The 22,015-nt window shown below is 40.4% G+C and overlaps 1 protein-coding gene across 2 annotated transcripts in view; it reads right to left on the reverse strand.

The window, feature by feature from the left end:
• LOC126457801 (sorting nexin-14-like) overlaps nt 1-22,015 on the reverse strand; it is a 215,651-nt gene that overhangs the window by 80,929 nt on the left and 112,707 nt on the right. The window contains exons 11-13 of one of the 2 annotated variants that reach the window (XM_050094398.1): nt 13,891-13,926; nt 4,674-4,818; nt 3,475-3,628 (exon numbers count right to left, since the gene is read on the reverse strand). In XM_050094398.1, coding sequence (XP_049950355.1) covers nt 3,475-3,628; nt 4,674-4,818; nt 13,891-13,926 — 335 coding nt within the window. The remainder of the gene's footprint in view (nt 1-3,474; nt 3,629-4,673; nt 4,819-13,890; nt 13,927-22,015) is intronic. The other variant, XM_050094399.1, reaches the window with a different exon arrangement.

Below are 22,015 nucleotides of genomic sequence, written 5' to 3' on the forward strand. Positions count from 1 at the left end.
AGATTAGCATGGCTGAAAAGGGCATTCCTGGCCGAGAGAAGTCTGCTAGTATCAAACATTAGCCGTAACTTGAGGAAGGAATTTCTGAGAATGTACATTTGGAGCACAGCACTGTATGGTAGCGAAACATGCACTGTTGGGAAACTCGAACAGATGAAAATCGCAGCTGTTGAGATATGGTGCTACTGACAAATGTTGAAAATTAGCTGGCCTGATACGGCAAGGAATGAGGGGGCCCTGTGCAGAATTGCAGAGGAAAAGAATATATGGAAAACACTGACAAGAAGAAGGGACAGGATGACGGGACATCTGTTAAGACGCCAAGCAATAGCTTCCATGGTATCAGAGGGAGCAGTAGAGGGTAAAAACTGTAGAGAATGACAGAGATTGCAACACATTCAGCAAATAGCTGAGGATGTAGGTCGCAAGTGGTACTCTGATGAAGAGGTCGGTGCAGCGACGGGCCATATCAAACCAGTCACAAGACTGATGACTAAAAAAAAGTAACCTATCTAGGTGATTAACATTGCAAGGTCACAGGTTAATGTAAGCACGAGATATGCCCTTGCAAATATGAAATGATAGTACATTAATAACTGGTGTACCTACCAGAATGTTGAATGCAAGCACACAAATATGCATGCATTGCATTATACAGTGGTCAGATGTCAGTTTGTGGGGTGGAGTTCCACACCTATTGCACCTGTCAATACAGGGACAAATAATACTGGCTGTGGATGACGCTGAAGCTGTCATCCAACGATGTCCCAGATGTGCTCAATTGGAGACAGATCTGGTATCAAGCAGGAAAGGCAACACATCGACACTCTGTCGAGCATGTCGGGTTACAACAGCAGTATGTGGGTGAGCGTCGTACTGTTGGAAAACACCCCCTGGAATGCTGTTCAAGAATGGTAGCACAACATATTGAATCACCAGATTGACATACAAATTTGAAGTCAGAGTACAAGGGACAAACTCGACATGCTCCTGCTGTCACACAAAATTGCACTCCAGGTGTGTCTAGCACATGGACAGGTTGGTTGCAGATCTCAACTGGCCTCCTCCTAACCAACACATGGAAATCACAGGCACCAAGGCAGATACACCCTTCACCAGAAAACACAATAGACTCCCACCCTGCCCTCCAATGAGATCTTGCCTGACACCACTGAAGTCACAAATGGTGAAGGTTTGGGGTGAGTGTAATGCACGTTACAGGACATATGGCTCAGAGCTGTCCTCGAAGTGCCCGATTTGTAACAGTTCGTTGAGCCACTCTGGTGGCAATTGCTGCTCAAACTGCTGTTGCAGATGCAGTATGATGCGCCACAGCCCAGCCATATGCTGAACACAATGGTCTTCCCTCTCAGTAGTGCCACACGGACGTCCAGAACCCGATCTTCTTGTGACTGTACAATCTCGAGACCACTGCTACCAACAATCAAGTACAGTGGCTACATTCCTGCCAAGCCTTTCTGCAATATCATAGAAGGAACATCCAATTTCTCGTAGCCTCATTATACAACCTCATTCAAACTCAGTGGGGTGTTAATAATGGCTTCTTCATTGCCTTAAAGGCATTTTTGACTAACAACAGCTCACCGTGTCCAGTCACAAAGCCGCCACTCTTATGTGACTGCTGCAAAATTTGAATAGACACCATCTTTCAGATGTAGAAATATGTCTACTAACTTTTGTTTATGTTGCCAGCTCCTTCTTGGTGTTGTTATTTTTATTTTCTGTCAATTTACATGCCTGGGACATTAATTGGCCTGAAAGCTGTATATTATTAGCAGAAGACCAGAAAAATTCTGTAGAAGCATAACAGAGCAAGGTGACTATATACGGGTTTTCAACATTGCATCTGCATGCTTTCCAATGATAATAACAGTTAACGTGTCAAATGTCCACTGGAAAATATTTTTAAATATTGGGGCAATATAGAGAACAATGCATAACTGTTTTGAGATGTCAAATGCCAACACAATGAGAAGAATCTCATGTGTGTCGTATCAGGGCTGCTGGCAGCCTAAGCCCAAAGAGGTTCAGAGTGATATCAGAAAGCACCACAACACAATGGTGCAGTGTGATTTGCTTACCCTAAAGATGAAAGAGTCACCACTATTGGATGTTGCTGAGAGGAATTTACTGCGCACATAGCAGGGCGTACAGTCAGAGCATTGAATTTCGTGTGTACGTTTGTGTTTGTTTGTGTGTCTGTCGACCTGCCAGCACTTTCGTTCGGTCGATAGACACACAAACTGGTCTCAGTCAATGGTCCATGTCCATTCAGCTGTATCTCATGTTTGGGTTTATGTTCTTGCTCTGTAACTCAGTATTTCGTCTTGAGTACCTCCTCCTCAAGACTTTGTCTCCATATGGTACCCATCACGTACCCTCATAATTAAGGAAGGAAGAAAGGGAGTGAGGGAGAAAAATTACAATTTAATTTCCTAAACATGAAACGGTCATTAGAGAATGTGGACAAACTCAAGTTGGGTACGGAAATAGATGTATCCTTTCCAAAGCAGCCATCCCAGCATTTTCTTTAAGTGATACAGGAAACTATAGAAGTCCTCTGGACAACCATTCGGGGATTGGAACTGCCATCCCCCGCCCCCTCCCCCCACCACCAAATGTGAGCACAGGTTTCTTAGGCATGGTACCATCTCACTCGGTCACATGCCCTTGAAATGTTGTCTAGTTGAAAACCAAACTAGTACCGTTGATGTCTTTTGTTATTGTTATCTGTACTTCAGTTTGTCCAGCTTTCATGGGCTGAGTTCCCTTAAACTAAAAATATTTGAGTAGCAGGCAACAACATTAACAATTAGTTTGAAGAATCTTCTACGTTACTGTTAGAACTTATCTAGATCATTCACTACAGGACACAATAATGTCAGAGAAACACTGTGCAAGCAAACGAAATCAGTAATCACATGAAGAGTGTAGATAAAGCAAAAAGGCAATTTTTGGGAGCCTCCATTTAGTGTACGCACCAAGCCACTTCTTAAAACCAGATATATTAATTTTTGACTACATATAAGCTACATTTAATACACTTTAATAATTATTATTTTTATCTATTATGTAACAAGATTTTTCAAGTTTCATTGGTGTCTCTGTGTGTGGCATATAAAAGTGAAACTTACGCCTGAAACAGGAAATGCTTTCACAATACTGACTTCTTTCACAATGTTATGATAGTACACAGAATGGAGCAAGAATCTAGTCATTAACTGTCGAGAAGCATGATCAATTAATAATGGGGGTTTCATGTTTTTCTAGAGCTTAGAGATGTTTATGCTGTATGTTAAGCATTGAACAAAGGAGATCAGTAGAGTTTCCAAATGTTTCGGACAGCTTAAAATTCTCTAAAAATATAATGTATGGAATCAAACACTTAAATAATTTTCTAATTATGATAAGTAAGTATATTAACTTAAAACATAAAAAAATGCATATACATACCTTCTTCTCGAACATCTATCCGCTGAACATCAATACGGAACACAGGAAAAGATTTGCTGTTAATGTCTGTCTGAGTTTCGACAGAGGGTATTGATATCCTCCATGCACTCAGGTCACGGTACGTAGAAACCTCTGAGAGCTGGAGTTCTTCTGCCTGCCAGTGAATAAAAACAATAAAAGTAATTCATTACCTACTTACATAAAAATTTCAAAGTATGTACTACATGATAGTCCACTGTATTCCATTAATGATTAGGCAACACATCCTCTGGAATTATCATGGAGCCAGTATTATGCAAGTGTACTCTTTACTGTCACAGCTTCTCACTTTCTATGGAATTGTCTGCATGATTTGTTATAAGTGTCTGTTTTCTTCAATTCCTGCTGCAACTTGGTGAATGATACCTGATCCAGTTTAGTGACTTCGATCTAGTTACCATTTGAACTAAAAAGCTGACACCTATCCTTAACCTTGTGTGGCAAAATAAGGATCAAAATTCCCAACACCACCAAGATTGGAATGTGCTATCTCCATATCAACCATTCCTGCACTAGTGTAATGCTGTGGAGATGGACACAATCAGTAGAGCCAACTGTTATTATAACTGATTATATTTTCAATCATTTTTCTCTTATTTCAAAAAGAGTGGGCCAAATGCTTAATGGTACCGTAACTCTACAATGCAAAAATGGTGATGAATCTAACTCTATAACCCCCACTTGCATATGATAATATTTTAAGGTATACATGACAAATTTTTTCTCAGTGTTCTTTTAATATTGTAACATATACATGGCAAGATGTTTCTCAGTGTGCTTTAACAGCCTGTAACTTCAGCAATTGCATTGTGCTACCTATTCTTTCTGGGAATCCACTCACTAGTATCGAAGACTGTTTGTCTTTGGTTTCTTACTTTAAAGAAACCAGCTGTTAATTAAACAACATGCAAGAGGGATTACAACTAATTTATGCTGTAACCACTTTGATTTGCATGTTGGTATATACAAAATGTTGTGTAATGTGTGTGTTGGATGCTTCAAACATGCATTTTGGTCAACTGTGAAATTGTGTGCATACAATTAAACCTCAAACAGTTCTGCTGAATGCAAATGTTATCCAAGTATATTTGTTACATTTTTACTGAGCCCTGGGCATATTCTATGAACATTTACAAAATTTGTTCCATTTTTGTACTTACAAATTCTGATTCACCCAAGTCTAATAACGCATCATTGTCAAATGTATGTCCTTCTACAGGCTGGGCTCTTAATGCACCTTTGATCTTTCGAAGGTGGCTGCGAACTTTCGCTACTGTATCTCCTTCAGCTGCTTTCTTGAATGCTCTGTTAATTAAAAACAGGATGTTATTATGCTCAGATCAATACAATCTGCCCATAGAGTGAGCTGGAATCAACGAAACTATTGCAGTTATGGTCTAATATCAAATAATCTCTCAGAAATACACCTTTGCTACATGGAGGAGCCAAAACATTACAACCACATGCTTAACGGGGAGTTGGTCCATCTTTGGAATGTAGCACAGTAGCAATTCTGCACAGCATGGACTCAAAAAGTCATTGATAGGTTCCAGAGGTATGTGGCACAAAATAACTATGCACAATACACAAAGTTCCAGTATAATACGGGCCAGTCATTTGTGGCCATGGAGCTAGAACCCAATAGTGTCCCAAATGTGTTCAACCGAGTTCAGATCTGGCAAATTTGCTGGCTAATATTCAACATAAGTTCACCATCATGTTCCTCAAACCAGTATAGATAGCACTATTTTGGCCTTCTGACACAGACAGTTATGCAGCTGGAAGACATCACCAACACTGAGGAGATATCAAACATGAAGAGATGCAGATCACCTGCAATAATTTCATGTAGCCTACAGCTGTCATCACACTTTCAATTACTACCACAGGTCCCACGGAAGCCCGTAGCATAATACTGCTCCCACCAGCCTGTGTCCATGGTGTAGTACATGTTTCAAGCAGTCATTCATGTGGACGACAGCATCTCTGGACATGACCATTGACCTAGAGAAACAAGAATGTGATTCATCCAACAAAGCAATATGTTACTGCTAATCTACACTCCAATCTCAATAATCTGATGCTCCACTGCAATTGTACCAATTAAGTCGACATGGGAACAAATAAGGGTTGTTTATCGCATACACACATCTTCAACCCTGTGCGCTGAATGGTGTGCTCTGAAACATTCGGACCAGCACCAAGGCTGTACTCTGCCACAGATTGGCACCTACCTTTCTTTACAGAACAGGGAGGTCTCCATTCTCCACGAGACGTGGATGTCCAACACATTGTCACCTACTTGTGGTTTCACTGCTCTTCAACCACTTTCCATAGGTGTTCTCACACAGAAACATGCAAACAGTTCGCAATTCCAAGATGCTTATTCCCAGGTATCAGATGATAACAATCTGCCCCTTGTTAAGGTCACACATGCCAGAGGATTTTATCATTTGCAGCCCATATCATCAATCAACACTAGAATTATTTCTCGTTAGTCCCTGCTCTACTTTTTTACTTTCCTTTTCGCATCATATGCCAGCAGTGTCACCAGGCAACATTCAGTCTCATGATGGGCAGTGGTCATAATGTTCTGGCTCATCAGTATGTTGGTCTGCAGCAATTTAAGAAAATAAGTGCAAAGATTTACGTAATTTGTTTTGTGTCTGTTTCACAATTACCAGACCCTATGACAATGTATTGGCAGAATCCACAATACCAAAGAGGAAATTAGTAACTTAAAAATTGCTGTAAAGCTGAACTGATTTACTTTATTTGTAACATTATGTAATTCCATGCAGTAAGTACCGGAGAATGAACTTACAATAGAACAGTTATATTCCTGACAAATGAGACAGTCATCTAGCAACAAGTAACAAAATAAGAAAAACTGGAGCAGGGCAGATACACACACAAAAATTAGAATACGTAGAAAACAATCATACAACTTGGAGGCATGTTTAAGGAACACCATGAACTTAATTCCTAACATGAAAGATAAGGCAATGTCAGCATTCTGTCTCCACAACCCAAACTATATTCCTCAATGTTGCAATCCACTCTTAAACACATCAATAAAACATACCTTTACCGTGTAACTCTTCTCTATATGAGTATTGATACTGTGAAACCTATTGTATGCTTCAGTTCACTAAATATAACACTTTTGAGTGTGAGTTAATCTGTTATAAAACTATCATTATCAGCATATGTACCAGTAAATCACTCTTGCCACTGTCACTGCAATTATGACCTAAGGCTGATATGATGTCATGGTCCATACATTTACCTAAAGTCAATAAAATTGAGAGAGAACACCTCTGAGACCACGACTCCCATTTTCCACTCATTACTCTTATGTCAGAGATGGTCAATGAAAATTTTATTCTGCTCATTGCGCCACTCACTGTCCAATCTGGCTACTGTATTTGACCCTTACATGATTTTTTTTTCTTTTTCTTCCATCACCTCCAAGTTCACATCAACACATGTCATTGTGGAACGTAGGGCAATTGCAGGAGGCATTATGCTAATACATTGATTTTACTCTTCATGAGCCATAAGTAAGTCTTATAAATTATTTCAAAAGTGTCTCATTAATGAGGCCTAATACTTAAGTTATGTCGCTTTCAAAAGTGGTCCAAAAACATAGTATGTGTTTTAAATAAAATATTTTTTTCCTTTCTTTACTGCCCTTCAAAATATAGAAGGCATTAGACCAAATACAGCGAGATATTTCTGTTACATATTTCACTATTAAGGAGAGAAAAAAAACTGACCTGCACATTTTAACATATTTTCTATGCTGGCATGACCACAACAAAGTTTTCCAACTGAATGAATGGCACAGACAATGTGTCTCCACAAACAATATCCAATATTATCTTGCCGAACATGTTATGAAAGTGGTCAATTGTTTTTTTACACTGGTTTCTTGACTCTTCTTTTTCCCATTGCCTCCTGCAGTCTTCCTTTTTACCCTTTCATATTTAAATGAGCCAGATTCACTTTAATATATTTTATGTTTCTTTTGTCTCTCCCTCTTCCAACTTTGCCAGCCTTTCTTATGCTTACTGATATCTTTAATTCTCTTTTCTAAATAGTGTTTTCTTTGAAGAATAGCATTCATCCAAAACTGATCACTTACTACTAATTTGTAGCAGGTACAACAGTGTTTGAATCTTGGTTGTTACTCCAGTGTTAATGGTGAGTGGTTCTCTACATCTTCTCTCTCATTTGATCTGGATTGTTTGAGCGATTTTCTTTCTTCCCGTATCTGTATATCTCACCACTTGTTTCCATCCTTTCCTTTATATAAATAACTTTAAAAAGCTCCAATATGGAGAGAGACAACTATGCTTTCTAATTTACTCACTTTTGCCTTGATTAAGTATTAACTGTGAATGATTTAAGCATTTCTGAAACAAAATGTCCAGGAGAGCACATCTCGCAAATATTAGCACAAACAAGATTATATTTGAAACAACAAATTTAATATAACTGAGGAAGCAGCAACTACCCTGTTAGTTTGATTATGTTACATTTATCTTGAGTAAGTGCAGATAGTTTATATCAATTTAAAAATAATTAACATTAATGCATTTTCTAACAGCTGCTTAACATAGGCTTTGGCATTTACTAACACCCCTAAAGGTTCTTTTTCACGATACAACCTATGCGACATGATGGATGAATGAAGGAAGGAAAGAAAGAAAGAAATAATGAATGAATCCTTGGAACAGCTACTGAATTATTTAAGCAGACTAAAAATAATGAACTGAAATGAAATGAAATGAAAGCCTGATAAAACAAGCACCATAGAAAAAAGACACCCATCTGCCTTTCCGAGGTCAACATTTCTTTGTAAATACAAACTAAATACTATTTACCTGTGGACTGTGAAGTCTATCTATCTGTTTCATTACATTAAACTTACTACAGAGTTATTACTTTTTCTCTACAGTGAATCCTCACATTAATTTTTTCCTTGAAGTATTTAGAATACATTGCTGATGCAGCCACTCAATGTGAATGGAATGTTTGTTATTGAAGTTAACGTTAATGATATCTTTATTGTTTTACTATTTTAACAACATTAAGCTAAAGTAATTTACAAACATCATACAGCAATTTGACTCACTTGGTCAAGAAGAAAATCAAAGTTTTCACCACACTGATGATGCAACAAAGAGTCACAAAAAATGTTCCCATAAAGCAACATTTGCAGCTGCAATTTCCCTGACAAAAGTGAGTTTTTTATTTAAAACAACAATCATGCATATATAGACACACACACCACTGTGGCAACAACAATGATTGTTAACATGCATTTGGAAGGGCAGACTAGAGAGTGGTAACTCATGTAGAGAAAAGAGAGACTGGAAAAAAATTCAGAATCAGGTGAAGGGCAGACAAATTATTTTCAGATATCTCCTCCACCCTTCTGTCCTGATTCTGTCATTTTCCACACTATTTTTCTCCTGACCTGACAATATAACACACCTCCCCCCCCCCCCCCCCAAAAAAAAAAAGAGAGAGAGAGAGAGAATTTTTGTATTTGCACTAAAAAAAAGGGTGCACGGCAGTGTAATTTTCTTCACATTATATCATTCATCTAAAAGTGACTGATTACCTTGCACATCATATGCTCATTTCTTGTTCTAAAATATACTACAACACTGCCATATAATTGCAAAGATTTAACTACAGTTAACTGCACATGCAGAATCACACAATTCAAATACGGCAGACAAATTATTACAAATGAACCCAAAAGCCTAACTAGAAATACAGCAAGAGACATTGATAAAACACACAATTATAAAAATGCATAAAAGAAATAAATTTAAATAAAGACTCCTTACACATTATTTTATTGGATGAGAATAAAAGAAGCAAGCAAGGGTAGACAGTGGGGACATTCCTTGCTAGAAGACATATGTTAGTATAAACAAAGGTTAGTATAAACAAAGGTTGTTAACATGCATTTGGAAGGGCAGCCTAGAGAGTGGTAACTCATGTAGAGAAAAGAGAGACTGGAAAAAAATTCAGAATCAGGTTAAGGGCAGACAGATTATTCTCAGATATCTCCTCCACCCTTCTGTCCTGATTCTGTCATTTTCCACACTATTTTTCTCCTGACCTGACAATATACACTCCTGGAAATTGAAATAAGAACACCGTGAATTCATTGTCCCAGGAAGGGGAAACTTTATTGACACATTCCTGGGGTCAGATACATCACATGATCACACTGACAGAACCACAGGCACATAGACACAGGCAACAGAGCATGCACAATGTCGGCACTAGTACAGTGTATATCCACCTTTCGCAGCAATGCAGGCTGCTATTCACCCATGGAGACGATCGTAGAGATGCTGGATGTAGTCCTGTGGAACGGCTTGCCATGCCATTTCCACCTGGCGCCTCAGTTGGACCAGCGTTCGTGCTGGACGTGCAGACCGCGTGAGACAACGCTTCATCCAGTCCCAAACATGCTCAATGGGGGACAGATCCGGAGATCTTGCTGGCCAGGGTAGTTGACTTACACCTTCTAGAGCACGTTGGGTGGCACGGGATACATGCGGACGTGCATTGTCCTGTTGGAACAGCAAGTTCCCTTGCCGGTCTAGGAATGGTAGAAAGATGGGTTCGATGACGGTTTCGATGTACCGTGCACTATTCAGTGTCCCCTCGACGATCACCAGTGGTGTACGGCCAGTGTAGGAGATCGCTCCCCACACCATGATGCTGGGTGTTGGCCCTGTGTGCCTCGGTCGTATGCCGTCCTGATTGTGGCGCTCACCTGCACGGCGCCAAACACGCATACGACCATCATTGGCACCAAGGCAGAAGCGACTCTCATCGCTGAAGACGACACGTCTCCATTCGTCCCTCCATTCACGCCTGTCGCGACACCACTGGAGGCGGGCTGAACGATGTTGGGGCGTGAGCGGAAGACGGCCTAACGGTGTGCGGGACCGTAGCCCAGCTTCATGGAGACGGTTGCGAATGGTCCTCGCCGATACCCCAGGAGCAACAGTGTCCCTAATTTGCTGGGAAGTGGCGGTGCGGTCCCCTACGGCACTGCGTAGGATCCTACGGTCTTGGCGTGCATCCGTGCGTCGCTGTGGTCCGGTCCCAGGTCGACGGGCACGTGCACCTTCCGCCGACCACTGGCGACAACATCGATGTACTGTGGAGACCTCACGCCCCACGTGTTGAGCAATTCGGCGGTACGTCCACCCGGCCTCCCGCATGCCCACTATACGCCCTCGCTCAAAGTCCGTCAACTGCACATACGGTTCACGTCCACGCTGTCGCGGCATGCTACCAGTGTTAAAGACTGCGATGGAGCTCCGTATGCCACGGCAAACTGGCTGACACTGACGGTGGCGGTGCACAAATGCTGCGCAGCTAGCGCCATTCGACGGCCAACACCGCAGTTCCTGGTGTGTCCGCTGGGCCGTGCGTGTGATCATTGCTTGTACAGCCCTCTCGCAGTGTCCGGAGCAAGTATGGTGGGTCTGACACACCGGTGTCAATGTGTTCTTTTTTCCATTTCCAGGAGTGTATATTGTAGAACAAAAGCAAACTGGTGCTTTTCATTTATCATTATAATATTGTTCTACCAAGAACCGACAGAAGATTCTGTTAATATGATAAACAAAGGTCTTAATTTGTGGAAGAAATTGCTCAAACTGTACAGTTGGAGCACAATATCATACAGAAGTAAATATAGGATTGTGCGAAAACCAGAAAAAAAAGAGGACAGCACATGTACCAGTAAATCAAAGACACAAAAGCCATTAATAAGTACTCTCGCTTATCAATTAAAGAAAATATAAGTGCCTAAGAATGAGATATAAAGCCAACAGTAAATTTCACTTAGGAATGAAATTAACTAGAACTGCAAACAGGCTAAATCAGAGGTGATAAGAGATACATGTAATGATATAGGGAAAGAGATGATCACACAAAAAAATCAACACTGTCTAGAGGAAATTTAAATATAACTTCAGAGAAGTAATAAGTGAAAGGTTTAAATTACTTTGAGTAGTTGTGAAACCTTTGTTAAATGTTCAAGAACAGGGACGAGCTTAACGTAAAACTGGAAATGACACAGCAGCAAAAGAAGTGAAAGAATTATTCCATCTAGTAAACAAGAACGTGCAGTACAACCTAACTGACAAAGATATCAGAATTACACTGGTACATGTGAAAACAACTTTCTTCACTAAAATACATTTCTGTGAGAGTACAACAGTAAAACATGTAAATAAAACACAAACTGTGATGAATGGAGAGGAGGAGAAATTAGAACATTTAATAGCGGTCCTATTTAAGAATGCTATATATTACGTCGACAGGTGAGGTATGAGAGACAGAAGTAAGGTATGAAGTCTATGTAATACCTTGACCAACAGAAAAGAGTGGCAGAAGGAACATCAGTTATAGCATCCAGAGTTCACTTTGTGGTGGAAAGAGCTTCAGTGAAAAAAAAATTTAAGGGTGGGCAGAGATTGGAGGAAGCAATACAGATTACAGCCGTTTTTTTTGTGTGAAGCAGTTGTGTAGAGATGATTAGCACAAGAAGGAAAAAAATTGAGGAGGCTCACCGGAGCAAAAAATCAGTCACCTGGTGCAATACAAAGATGAATCATTAAGCCTTTACAGATGGTACAGAACTGAGTTATGTGCTCAACTGCAGGCATACTGCCTCTACATGAGTATATGGAAGTAGTTGGATATGGTGGTGTTTCGCGGTACGCTGTTCAACCTGTCTACAAGCGGTGTGGTGTAGCCACATGGCCATGAGATATGGTGTCAGAATTGTGGACAGAAAAAGATCCTGACAGAGAGAGAGATAGGAGATGCATTTAACGGCTTGTGACACAAAATCACTTCCAAACCTGACAGGAATTGCTGCATGCAGTTAATAAAGGTCCAGCATCACCTGTTAGCAGTAGAACATTGAGACAGGAACTGCACACAATGAAGATTTGTAGTCAATCACCTTGCAAGAGTACATTGCTCACACAGGCACATAAAGATGGTTCAAATGGCTCTGAGTACTATGGGACTTAACTTCTGAGGTCATCAGTCCCCTAGAACTTAGAACTACTTAAACCTAACTAACCTAAGGACATCACACACATCCATGCCCAAGGCAGGATTCGAATCTGCAACCGTAGCGGTCACGCGGTTCCAGACTGTAGCGCCTAGAACCGCTTGGCCACTGCAGCCGGCACATAAAGATGGCAACAGTAAAGTTCATCAGGCTTCAAGAATATGTGACTGGAATTCGGAACACTCCCCCTCCCTATTACATCGTGATGACCTGCAAAAGTATCTGATTTGAACTCCATAGAAAATTTGTGGGACATCTTAGAACAGCAGGTAAAATGCTGATATCAGCATCCCAACAATTTTGTGGAATTGTGCGATCAAATCCCCAGCGAGTGGCTTAACCTGGATGTGATTTACTTGCACAACACTGTGGACTCACTTCCTAACTGAATCCAGGTTGTTATAAAGTTCAGGGGTGGAGTTACAAGATATTAAATGGTGCTTGTAATGATTTCTCTACGGGTGACTTATTTTTTGTCAGGTGAGCTTCAATAAAACACTGTTTTAATGGATGCCGGACACAGTGTACATTCAGCACTAGTAGTAATTGCGGAAAATTAAAGACATTTTGAGTTTTACAAACTTCAGACTGAGGATGAGCACTTCAGTGATTGTAATGAGGACAATCAAAATATATTTTTATGGAACTTTTGAGAATAATTACAATGTTTCTGATGGTAAATAGAAAAATTAGTACAATAATGGAAATTTCACAATCGAAATGATGATAAAAAATATGGAAGGCCACTATTCACTTACAGATAAATGATGTGTAACGCACAGGAAAGCAAAACACAAAACTTATTTTTTTCTTCTTCAGCACTGCTGTAACTCCTTTCAAGAGAAATGATCTTAGGATGAAGTGTAGTGCAAGTGCATGAAGAACACGCAAAGCTTGAACATGGTCAGGTACATGCATATAATTTAGGCTATCGCTTGCAGGTGAGGGTCACACAGATCACTCATAATTGAACAAGCTACATAATTTGGCTCATTCTTTTGAACAGATTTTATATATACACTTAAGCATGTTCATGGTTTTTCTGACAGTTTTCAGATACTTATGTTTTATTCCAATACAATTTGGATGTATCTAGTGATAAGCAACAAAACTAGTAACAACTCATAAAAAAACTGCAAGGACAAAACAGCATGCATAACTGTAATACACCATTTATAACATCAAAAATTCATCTAAATGTTGAAATGAGGTGTATTTCATTGTACATTATAACTTCGCAGTACCTTCCCTTTGCTGGTGATCCTTGCTGCATTGGGGAACTGAATAAAAAATGATGGTTAAGACAAAATATACTGCCTATAATAAATAAGGTAATAATGGAGATCAGAGAGTACAATGACATATAACAAAGTATAGTGAATATATTTGTTTTTAAGCACAGGGATATTTAGACACACAATATACTGACGAAAGGCATAAAACCAAATCACATTGTCAACAAAAAACATAAACTTTGGAGAGCACTATGCAAGAATTGTATGGTTGATCAAAATGTGAAAAGTGTGAGAGAGGGAAGGAAGGCAGCTGACAGATTCCTCATGTTTTCTGTACAGGAAGGAAGATTAGGGTTAAATATCACATCAGTTTTGAGGGATCCAGAGATGGAGCTAAATCTTGGATCATAAAAAGAAATTGGCCATGTTCTCTTCAAGGGAGTCATCCTAGTACCTGTCTAAAATTGCTTAGGAAGATCACAAGAACGCTAGATCAGCGTAGCCATATGGGAATTTGAATAGCCATTTTTCCCAAATGTGAGGACATGCTCAGTATGTGTTCTATGGAATAAAATTTGTGAGATATTGTTAACTACACTATTCTACATATAATACACTCCTCCAATAGTTATCTAGCTTGACAAACACATCGGTCTCTCAGTTTCACAGATGGATGGGAAGTAATGTGTATCGAAAACACTTTTGCCAACCACTACAACTTGATTATTAAGATTGCTTTTCACTTGTTCTCTTGGGAATTAATACTGTGCCAGTTGTCCAATTGGGAAGTATGCACAGTTCAATGAGCTATCTGGTTTTCTCCTTGTAACTGAATGACTGTATGTGTACAGGTTTTCAGCTGAGTTTACAATCTCATTTTTGCATGTATTTCAAGACTGACAGAGTGAACAGTAAAAGTAACTACACACAATACAGTTGAGGTGCCCCAAGATGGGTTGCAGTGCTAGGATAACACAGCTATGTGTGTTTTGGTTATTTACTACAGTATAATTTAAACTAGTTGTCACTTAATGTTTAAGGTCCAAAGTTACGGCATTGTCAAATCAAGTACTGTCTGCAGGCAGCTGCAACAGTGCTTCACTCTCCACTGTGATAGGAAACTGCTTTAAAGCCTTTAGCTTCCAAAAAAATCAAGTAAAAAATGTCTAATCCACATAAGATGTATATCTCTATAGTTCTCTCATCATGTCAAATCTCTGCTCTTAGTTTTAATTAGAGCAAAAGTTACATTAATTGTTCTGAAACAGATTAAATTTTCCCATCAGCTTCAAACTTATCATGTCATACCTCAAAAACTATTGCTCCCATACCAATACTTCCCCCATCGCTGATGATTACCAAAATATCTCACTCAGCAATGAATCTTTTAATATTTTTGTGTGCAATGCATTTTTTATAAACATGCTTCTGAAAACCGCATTTTTATGCAATTGCATCAGTATTTCACGTATAACAAGTATGAAGTTTAATGTCTCTATCTCCCACAAAACAATGTAAAAGTTCTGAAATTTAAGTATAGTATCAATCTCCGTGGTATCTCTAAGCACGTCAATTTTTTTTTAATGCTCATTAGGGCCAGAGTTACATTGGTTATTGAAATAGGAGAAATTTTTTAAACTCTGTCCCAGATTCACCCAAGTTTCATCAAGCCAAACAATATTTTCAAAATGTGTTCTCAGTAATTCCCTAAGAAAGCAGCAATGCCAGGCAGCAACATCTTGGCATCAGATATCTGGGTGGGGACTTGTCAGGAAGATGTCATAATCAGGAAAAACAAAACTGGCATTTAGGAGTTTGGGGCATGGAATGTTAGATCCCCAGGCGGATAGGTTAGAGAATTTAGAAAGGGAAATGGAAACGTTGACATAAGATATAACGGAAATAAGTGAAATGTGGTGGCAGAACAGAGCTTCTGGTCAGGTCAGAACAGGGTCACCAACACAAATCAAACAGGCAGTAGTAGGCCAAAACATGAATAAGAAAACAGCAATGTGGGTATGCTAGTATGAACAACAAAGTGAACAAATTATCATAGTTACAATAAACACAGAGCAAGCACACACCACAGTAGCACAAGTTTATTTGCCAACTAGTTCCAGAGATGAAGATTAGATTGAAAAAAAGTATCATGAGAGAAAAAGAAATGGTTGAGATGGTTAGAGGAAATGAAAATTTAATTATGTTGGGTACAAACTTGGTAGCAAGAAAAGTAACAGAAGGGAAACTACTAGAACATGAAATGGGTAAGAAAATGGAGGAGGAACCACTTGGTAGAATTTCGCACAGAACATAGAAGGCTGTACATACAGAAGTGACCTGGGCTCTCTAGAAGGTTTCAGATCGATTATATAATGGTACAACAAATAATTTGAAACTAGATTTTAAACTTTAATACATTTCCAGGAGTCGATTAGGCTCTGACCATACTTTATTGTTTGTAAACTGTAGATTAAGATTGAAACAGGTGCACAGAATACAATAGAAGATGAAGTAATGGAGTCAGCAGAGGACCACATAGGTGAAAAGGCAATGCCTAGCTGTATTTGGATAACACAGGAGATACTGAATTTAACTGACAAAATGAGAAAATATAAAACTGCAGCACATGAAGCAGCTGGATGGGAATACAGGTGTCTAAAAAATGAGACTCTTAGAAAATGCAAAATGAATAAATAGAAATGGCTACAGGATTTTAAGTGTAAGGCTGTGGATATGTCCTTGACTAGGGGAAAATAATATTGTAGAAAGGGAAGAAGAAGTAGATGAAGACAAAATGGGAGATATGATACTGCAAGAATACTTTGACATAGGACTGAAAGATATACATGGAAACATGGCCCTTGGAATATACAGTATTCCCACAGAATTATTGAGATCCTTGGCAGAGCCAGCCATGACAACATTTTCCACGTGGTATGCAAGATACACAGAAGAGACAAAAGACACGGTGTACCTCCTAATACTATGTTGGACTATTTTTGCCTGGCAAAGTGCAGCAACTCTATGTGACATGGACTCAACAAGTCATTGGAAGTCCCCTGCAGAAATATTGAGCAATAATCCATAATTGCGAAAATGTTGCTGGTGCAGGATTTTGTGCACAAGCCTACATCTCAATTACATCCCATAAATGTTCTATGGGTTTCATGTTGGGTGATCTGGGTGGCCGAATCATTTGCTTGAACTGTCGAGAACATTCTCCAAACGAATTGAGAACAACTGTAGCCTGATGACATGGTGTAGTGAAATATGAAGTCCATGAATGGCTGCACATGATATCCAAGTATTCTACTACGGACACGAACTAGCTTTACACGTGCACCCTGGGTAACGCTAAATGAACTAGCAAAGTACAGGCGACCAGATAATCCTTAGTTGATCTCCTGGTCACGGCAAATCACGATGAATTCTAGCAAAACGAACCCTTTGACTAGAGAACTCGGATTGCTGATTCGAGTCTGCCACCTGAATATTGAAGGCATAAGTAGAGCCAAATGCATGTACTTGCATGAAGTTTTAACAAAGAACGACATTGACATAGTCGCAATTCTGGAGACCCATACTGAAGATGACGAGCAGCTAAGATCAAGGGGCATAATATCTGGCTATGACCTAATAGGCGCCACACACCACAGACATTATGGCACGGCAACATATGTCAGGAGAAATATCGAAGAAGTGGCTCTCGTATCAACATCTACCACAAACGAGATTCACGAAGTCATTATAAAAGTGGGTGAAGTCACAATAAATAATATATACAAGCCTCCAGGGCAATTGTGGCCCCCACAAGCCCTTCAAATCCTGCCTCACCCAGCAATATACGTGGGTGACTTTAATAGCCACCATGAACTGTGGAAATATCGAATATCTGACCAAAACGGCGAAGACCTGGTGAAATGGACAGAAGATCATAATACTCAACTAATCTTTGACGCCAAAGACTGAGGTACATTTAAATCAGCCGCTTGGCTAACTGAGACCTGCCCTGACCTCAGTTTTGTTACAACTGACAAGAACAACAAACCCCTGCCGGTCTCTCGCAGGGTACTTGAGGATTTCCCCCACTCTCAGCATTGTCCAGTGCTCTTAGAAATAGGTCTTACTATTCCCCTGATATCCTCTTATCCTCGTCCTAGATGGAACTTTGGGAGGGCAGATTGGGCTGCTTTCTCGGAGAAACTTGATAAATGCCTTGGATGGATACCCCCAACGTATAAGAACTACGAAAGATTTGTTGGAGCCGTCATCAGCTCAGCTAAAGTTAGTATGCCCAGAGGATTCAGAAACGAATATGTGCCAGGATGGAGCGAGGAAAGTGAACGGCTTTATAGACAGTTTCTGGACAATGGGGATAAAGAAATTGCAGACGATCTATTACATAGCCTAGACACGGCCAGGCATGCTAAGTGGATGGAGACCGTGGAACAAATGGATTTTACAAGATCAAGCAGAAGGGCATGGTCTTTGCTTCGGAGACTTGGAGGTGGAGGTAAAAATCTGCGAATGACCAGCGCTATGTCCCCAAATACAGTTGCGGTTCACATCAGCAAGACGTCCAGTGCCCCAAAGGAACGAGCCCATACTATAAAAATTAAAAAGGAGCTTAAAGAGCTAAAATCGACAGCAGAGAACAATACATCTTATTCCCAACCCTTTTCAGTCGAAGAGTTAAATATGGCCCTGAACGATATAAAACCAGGAAAGGCCCCAGGGTTTGATGGGATTCACCCAGAATTTCTGCTCCACTGTGGTAAATTTGCAAGATTATGGCTTGCACGATTCTTCTCTAACGTGTTGCAAACTGGAAAAATTCCGCATACTCTCAAAAAGGCTAAAATTGTTGCCATATTAAAACCGGGCAAACTGAGTGACCAACCTCAGAGCTACCGCCCAATCGCCTTACTCAGCATGATCTATAAATTACTGGAGAGACTTATGTACAACAGAATGAGCGAAGTCATCCTGGAGGCTGTACCGGTAGAACACGCGGGCTTTTGGCCGAAAAGAAGCTGCACGGATCAGGTCCTCGCTCTAACAACCTACATCGAGACGGACTTCCAAAGACAGCAAAAAACATCAGTGGTATTTGTTGACCTGACGGCGGCGTTCGACACTGTCTGGAGACAGGCCTGATTTATAAGCTCCTCCGCATCGTGCCATGTCTAAAAACGGCTAACCTTATCAACGAAATGCTCTGTAATAGACCATTCCAGGTTGTCATCGGTAACAACAGAAGTAAATTCATGAAACTTAATAATGGCCTGCCCCAAGGTTCAGTACTGGCTCCACTGCTTTTCAGCATGTATATAGCCGATATGCCTAGGACGAGATCCAAAATGTTCGGATATGCGGACGACTGGGCCTTGGCCACACAACACCGAGTGATGGAGGAAACTGAGATCACACTATCCAGCGATTTGACCACTCTAGGAAAATACTTCCGTGACTGGAGGCTCCAACCCAGCCCATCCAAAACAGAGGCCACTTGTTTCCACCTGAATAACAAATTAGCAAACAAAGAGCTCAAGATCCGCTTTGATGGCGGCATTCTTCCATATAATAGAACACCAAAGTATCTGGGCGTGACACTCGATAGAACATTGAGCTATAAACAACACCTTGTAAACACTGCTGAAAAAGTCAGAACTAGAAACAACATTGTCCAAAAGCTTTGTGGCACTAGTTGGGGGTCCACTGCCTCCGTTCTGCGTAGCTCTGCACTAGGACTTGTCTATTCTGCAGCAGATACTGTTCCCCAATATGGTTAAATAGTGCTCACATCAAGAAGGTGGATGCAGTCTTGAACCAAACGATGAGGCTTATCTCTGGAACGATCAGGTCAACTCCTGTCCAATGGCTGCCTGTATTGAGCCATATCCCGCCGCCACATTTGCGCAGAGAACACGCACTTCTCAGGGAGTGTTGAAAAATTCAAAAAACCCAGATCTTCCTATCCACACCCTGAGTAATGGAATTGAGCAAAATAGATTGAAATCCAGACACCCCCCTCTCGCAAGTGCCAAAGATCTGGTAAAGAACGCTTTTATTCTTGAGGACCGCTGGAGAGAAGAATGGGAGGAAAAGACACCGCCTCAGGTTAACACCTTATTGGGAACATCTAACAGACCTCGGGGCTTTGATTTGCCCCGCAAAATCTGGTCTACCCTTAACAGGATCAGGACGAGCCACGGCCGTTGTGCGGACTCCTTGTACAAATGGAGCATAGTGCCATCACCACAGTGCGACTGCGGCGCTGACAGGCAGACAATTCACCATATCGTGGTAGAATGCCCTCTGAGGGCCTACCCTGGGCCAACAAGGGACTTCATGGATGCGACTAACAGTGCAATCGATTATATTTCTAACCTAGATGTTTGTTTGTGATATTGTAACTGCTTTGTGTGTTATGTACTTTTAGATTTTTCATACGTGATTTGTACTTGTCATATGCTAAATAAATAAATAAATATCCAAGTAGCTGAATGTCACAATTTCCAGTCAATGACTGGTTCACTTTGACTACAGGACCCAGTCCTTTCTTTGTGAACACAGCTCACACCATTATGGAGCCACCACCAGCTTGCACAGTTCCTTACTGACAACTTGGGTACATGGCTTCATGGGGTCTGCATCACATTCAAACCCTACCATCAGCTCTTATCCACTGGGACTGAGAATCATCTAACTTGGCCACAGTTTATCAGTTGTCTATGGTCCAACTGAGATGGTAACAAGCTCAGGAGAGGTGCTACAGGTGATGTGCTGCTAGCAAAGGCACTTGCATCAGTAGTCTGCTGCCACAGCCTATTAACGCCAAATGTCATTGCACTGTCCTAATGAATAAATTAGTTGTCTGTACCATATTGATTCCTGCAGTTATTTCATGCAGTGTTGCTTGTCTGTTAGCACTGACAACTGGATGCAAACACAGATTTTCTGTCGTTAAGAGAAGGCCATTGGCTACTGTGTTGACCATGGTGAGCAGTAATGCCTGAAGTACGGTTCTCTTGACACTATGGATCTCAAATTATTATTCCCTAATGATTTCCAAAATGGAATGTCCCATGCATCTACCTCCAACTACCATTCCACATTCAAAATCTGTTGATTCCCATTGTGCAGCCATAATCACATTGGAAACCTTTTCACATGAATCACCTGAATACAAATGACACCTCTGCCAATGCACTGTCCTTTTATACCTTGTGTGCGCAATACTACCACCATCTGTATATACGTATATCGTTATCGCATGACGTCTGTCACCTCAGTGTTTGTAAGACAGGGCAACACCCTCAGACTTGACGAAAAATATAATATTTCTAATTCTAAAGAAGGCAGGTGTTGACAGGTGAATACCAATACACCATTAGTTTTGTAAGTTGTAGTTGCATCAATTAGTTACAGAAGAGTGGAAAAACTGGTAGAAGCTGAGTTTGGTTGTTGTTGTTTTGAGGGAAGAGACCAAATAGCGAGGTCATCGGTCTCATCGGATTAGGGAAGGACGGGGAAGGAAGTCGGCCGTGCCCTTTCAAAGGAACCATCCCGGCATTTGCCTGAAGTGATTTAAGAAAATCACAGAAAACCTAAATCAGGATGGCCGGATGTGGGATTGAACCGTCGTCCTCCTGAATGCGAGTCCAGTGTGCTAACCACTGCGCCACCTCGCTCGGTCGAAGCTGAGTTTGGGTTTTGGAGAAATGTAAGAACATGTGAGGTAATGTCTTTGAAATTTTGAATGTCACAGGGATGAATACAGGGAACAAAAGGTTATTTACAGCTTTTATATGAACAAGACTGCAGTTACAAGAGTTGAAGGATGTGAAAGGTAAGCAGTAATTGAAAAGGGAGGAGATATGGTTGTAGTTTATCTCTTACATTATTTAATCTGTACAATGAGTAAGCAGTGAAGGAAATCAAATACAAATTTGGAGAAGGAAATAAAGTTCAGGGAGAAGCAATAAAATCTTTGAGGTTTGCTGACGGCATTATCAGAGGCAGAAAAGAACTTAGAATTGTTAAATGGACTGGATGTTGCCTTGAAAAGGGACTGTAAGATCAACATCGACAAAAACAAAACAAGGGTAACGGAATGTAGTCCCATTAAACA

This window comes from Schistocerca serialis, chromosome 2, assembly GCF_023864345.2.
Source record: "Schistocerca serialis cubense isolate TAMUIC-IGC-003099 chromosome 2, iqSchSeri2.2, whole genome shotgun sequence".
NCBI lineage: Eukaryota > Metazoa > Arthropoda > Insecta > Orthoptera > Acrididae > Schistocerca > Schistocerca serialis.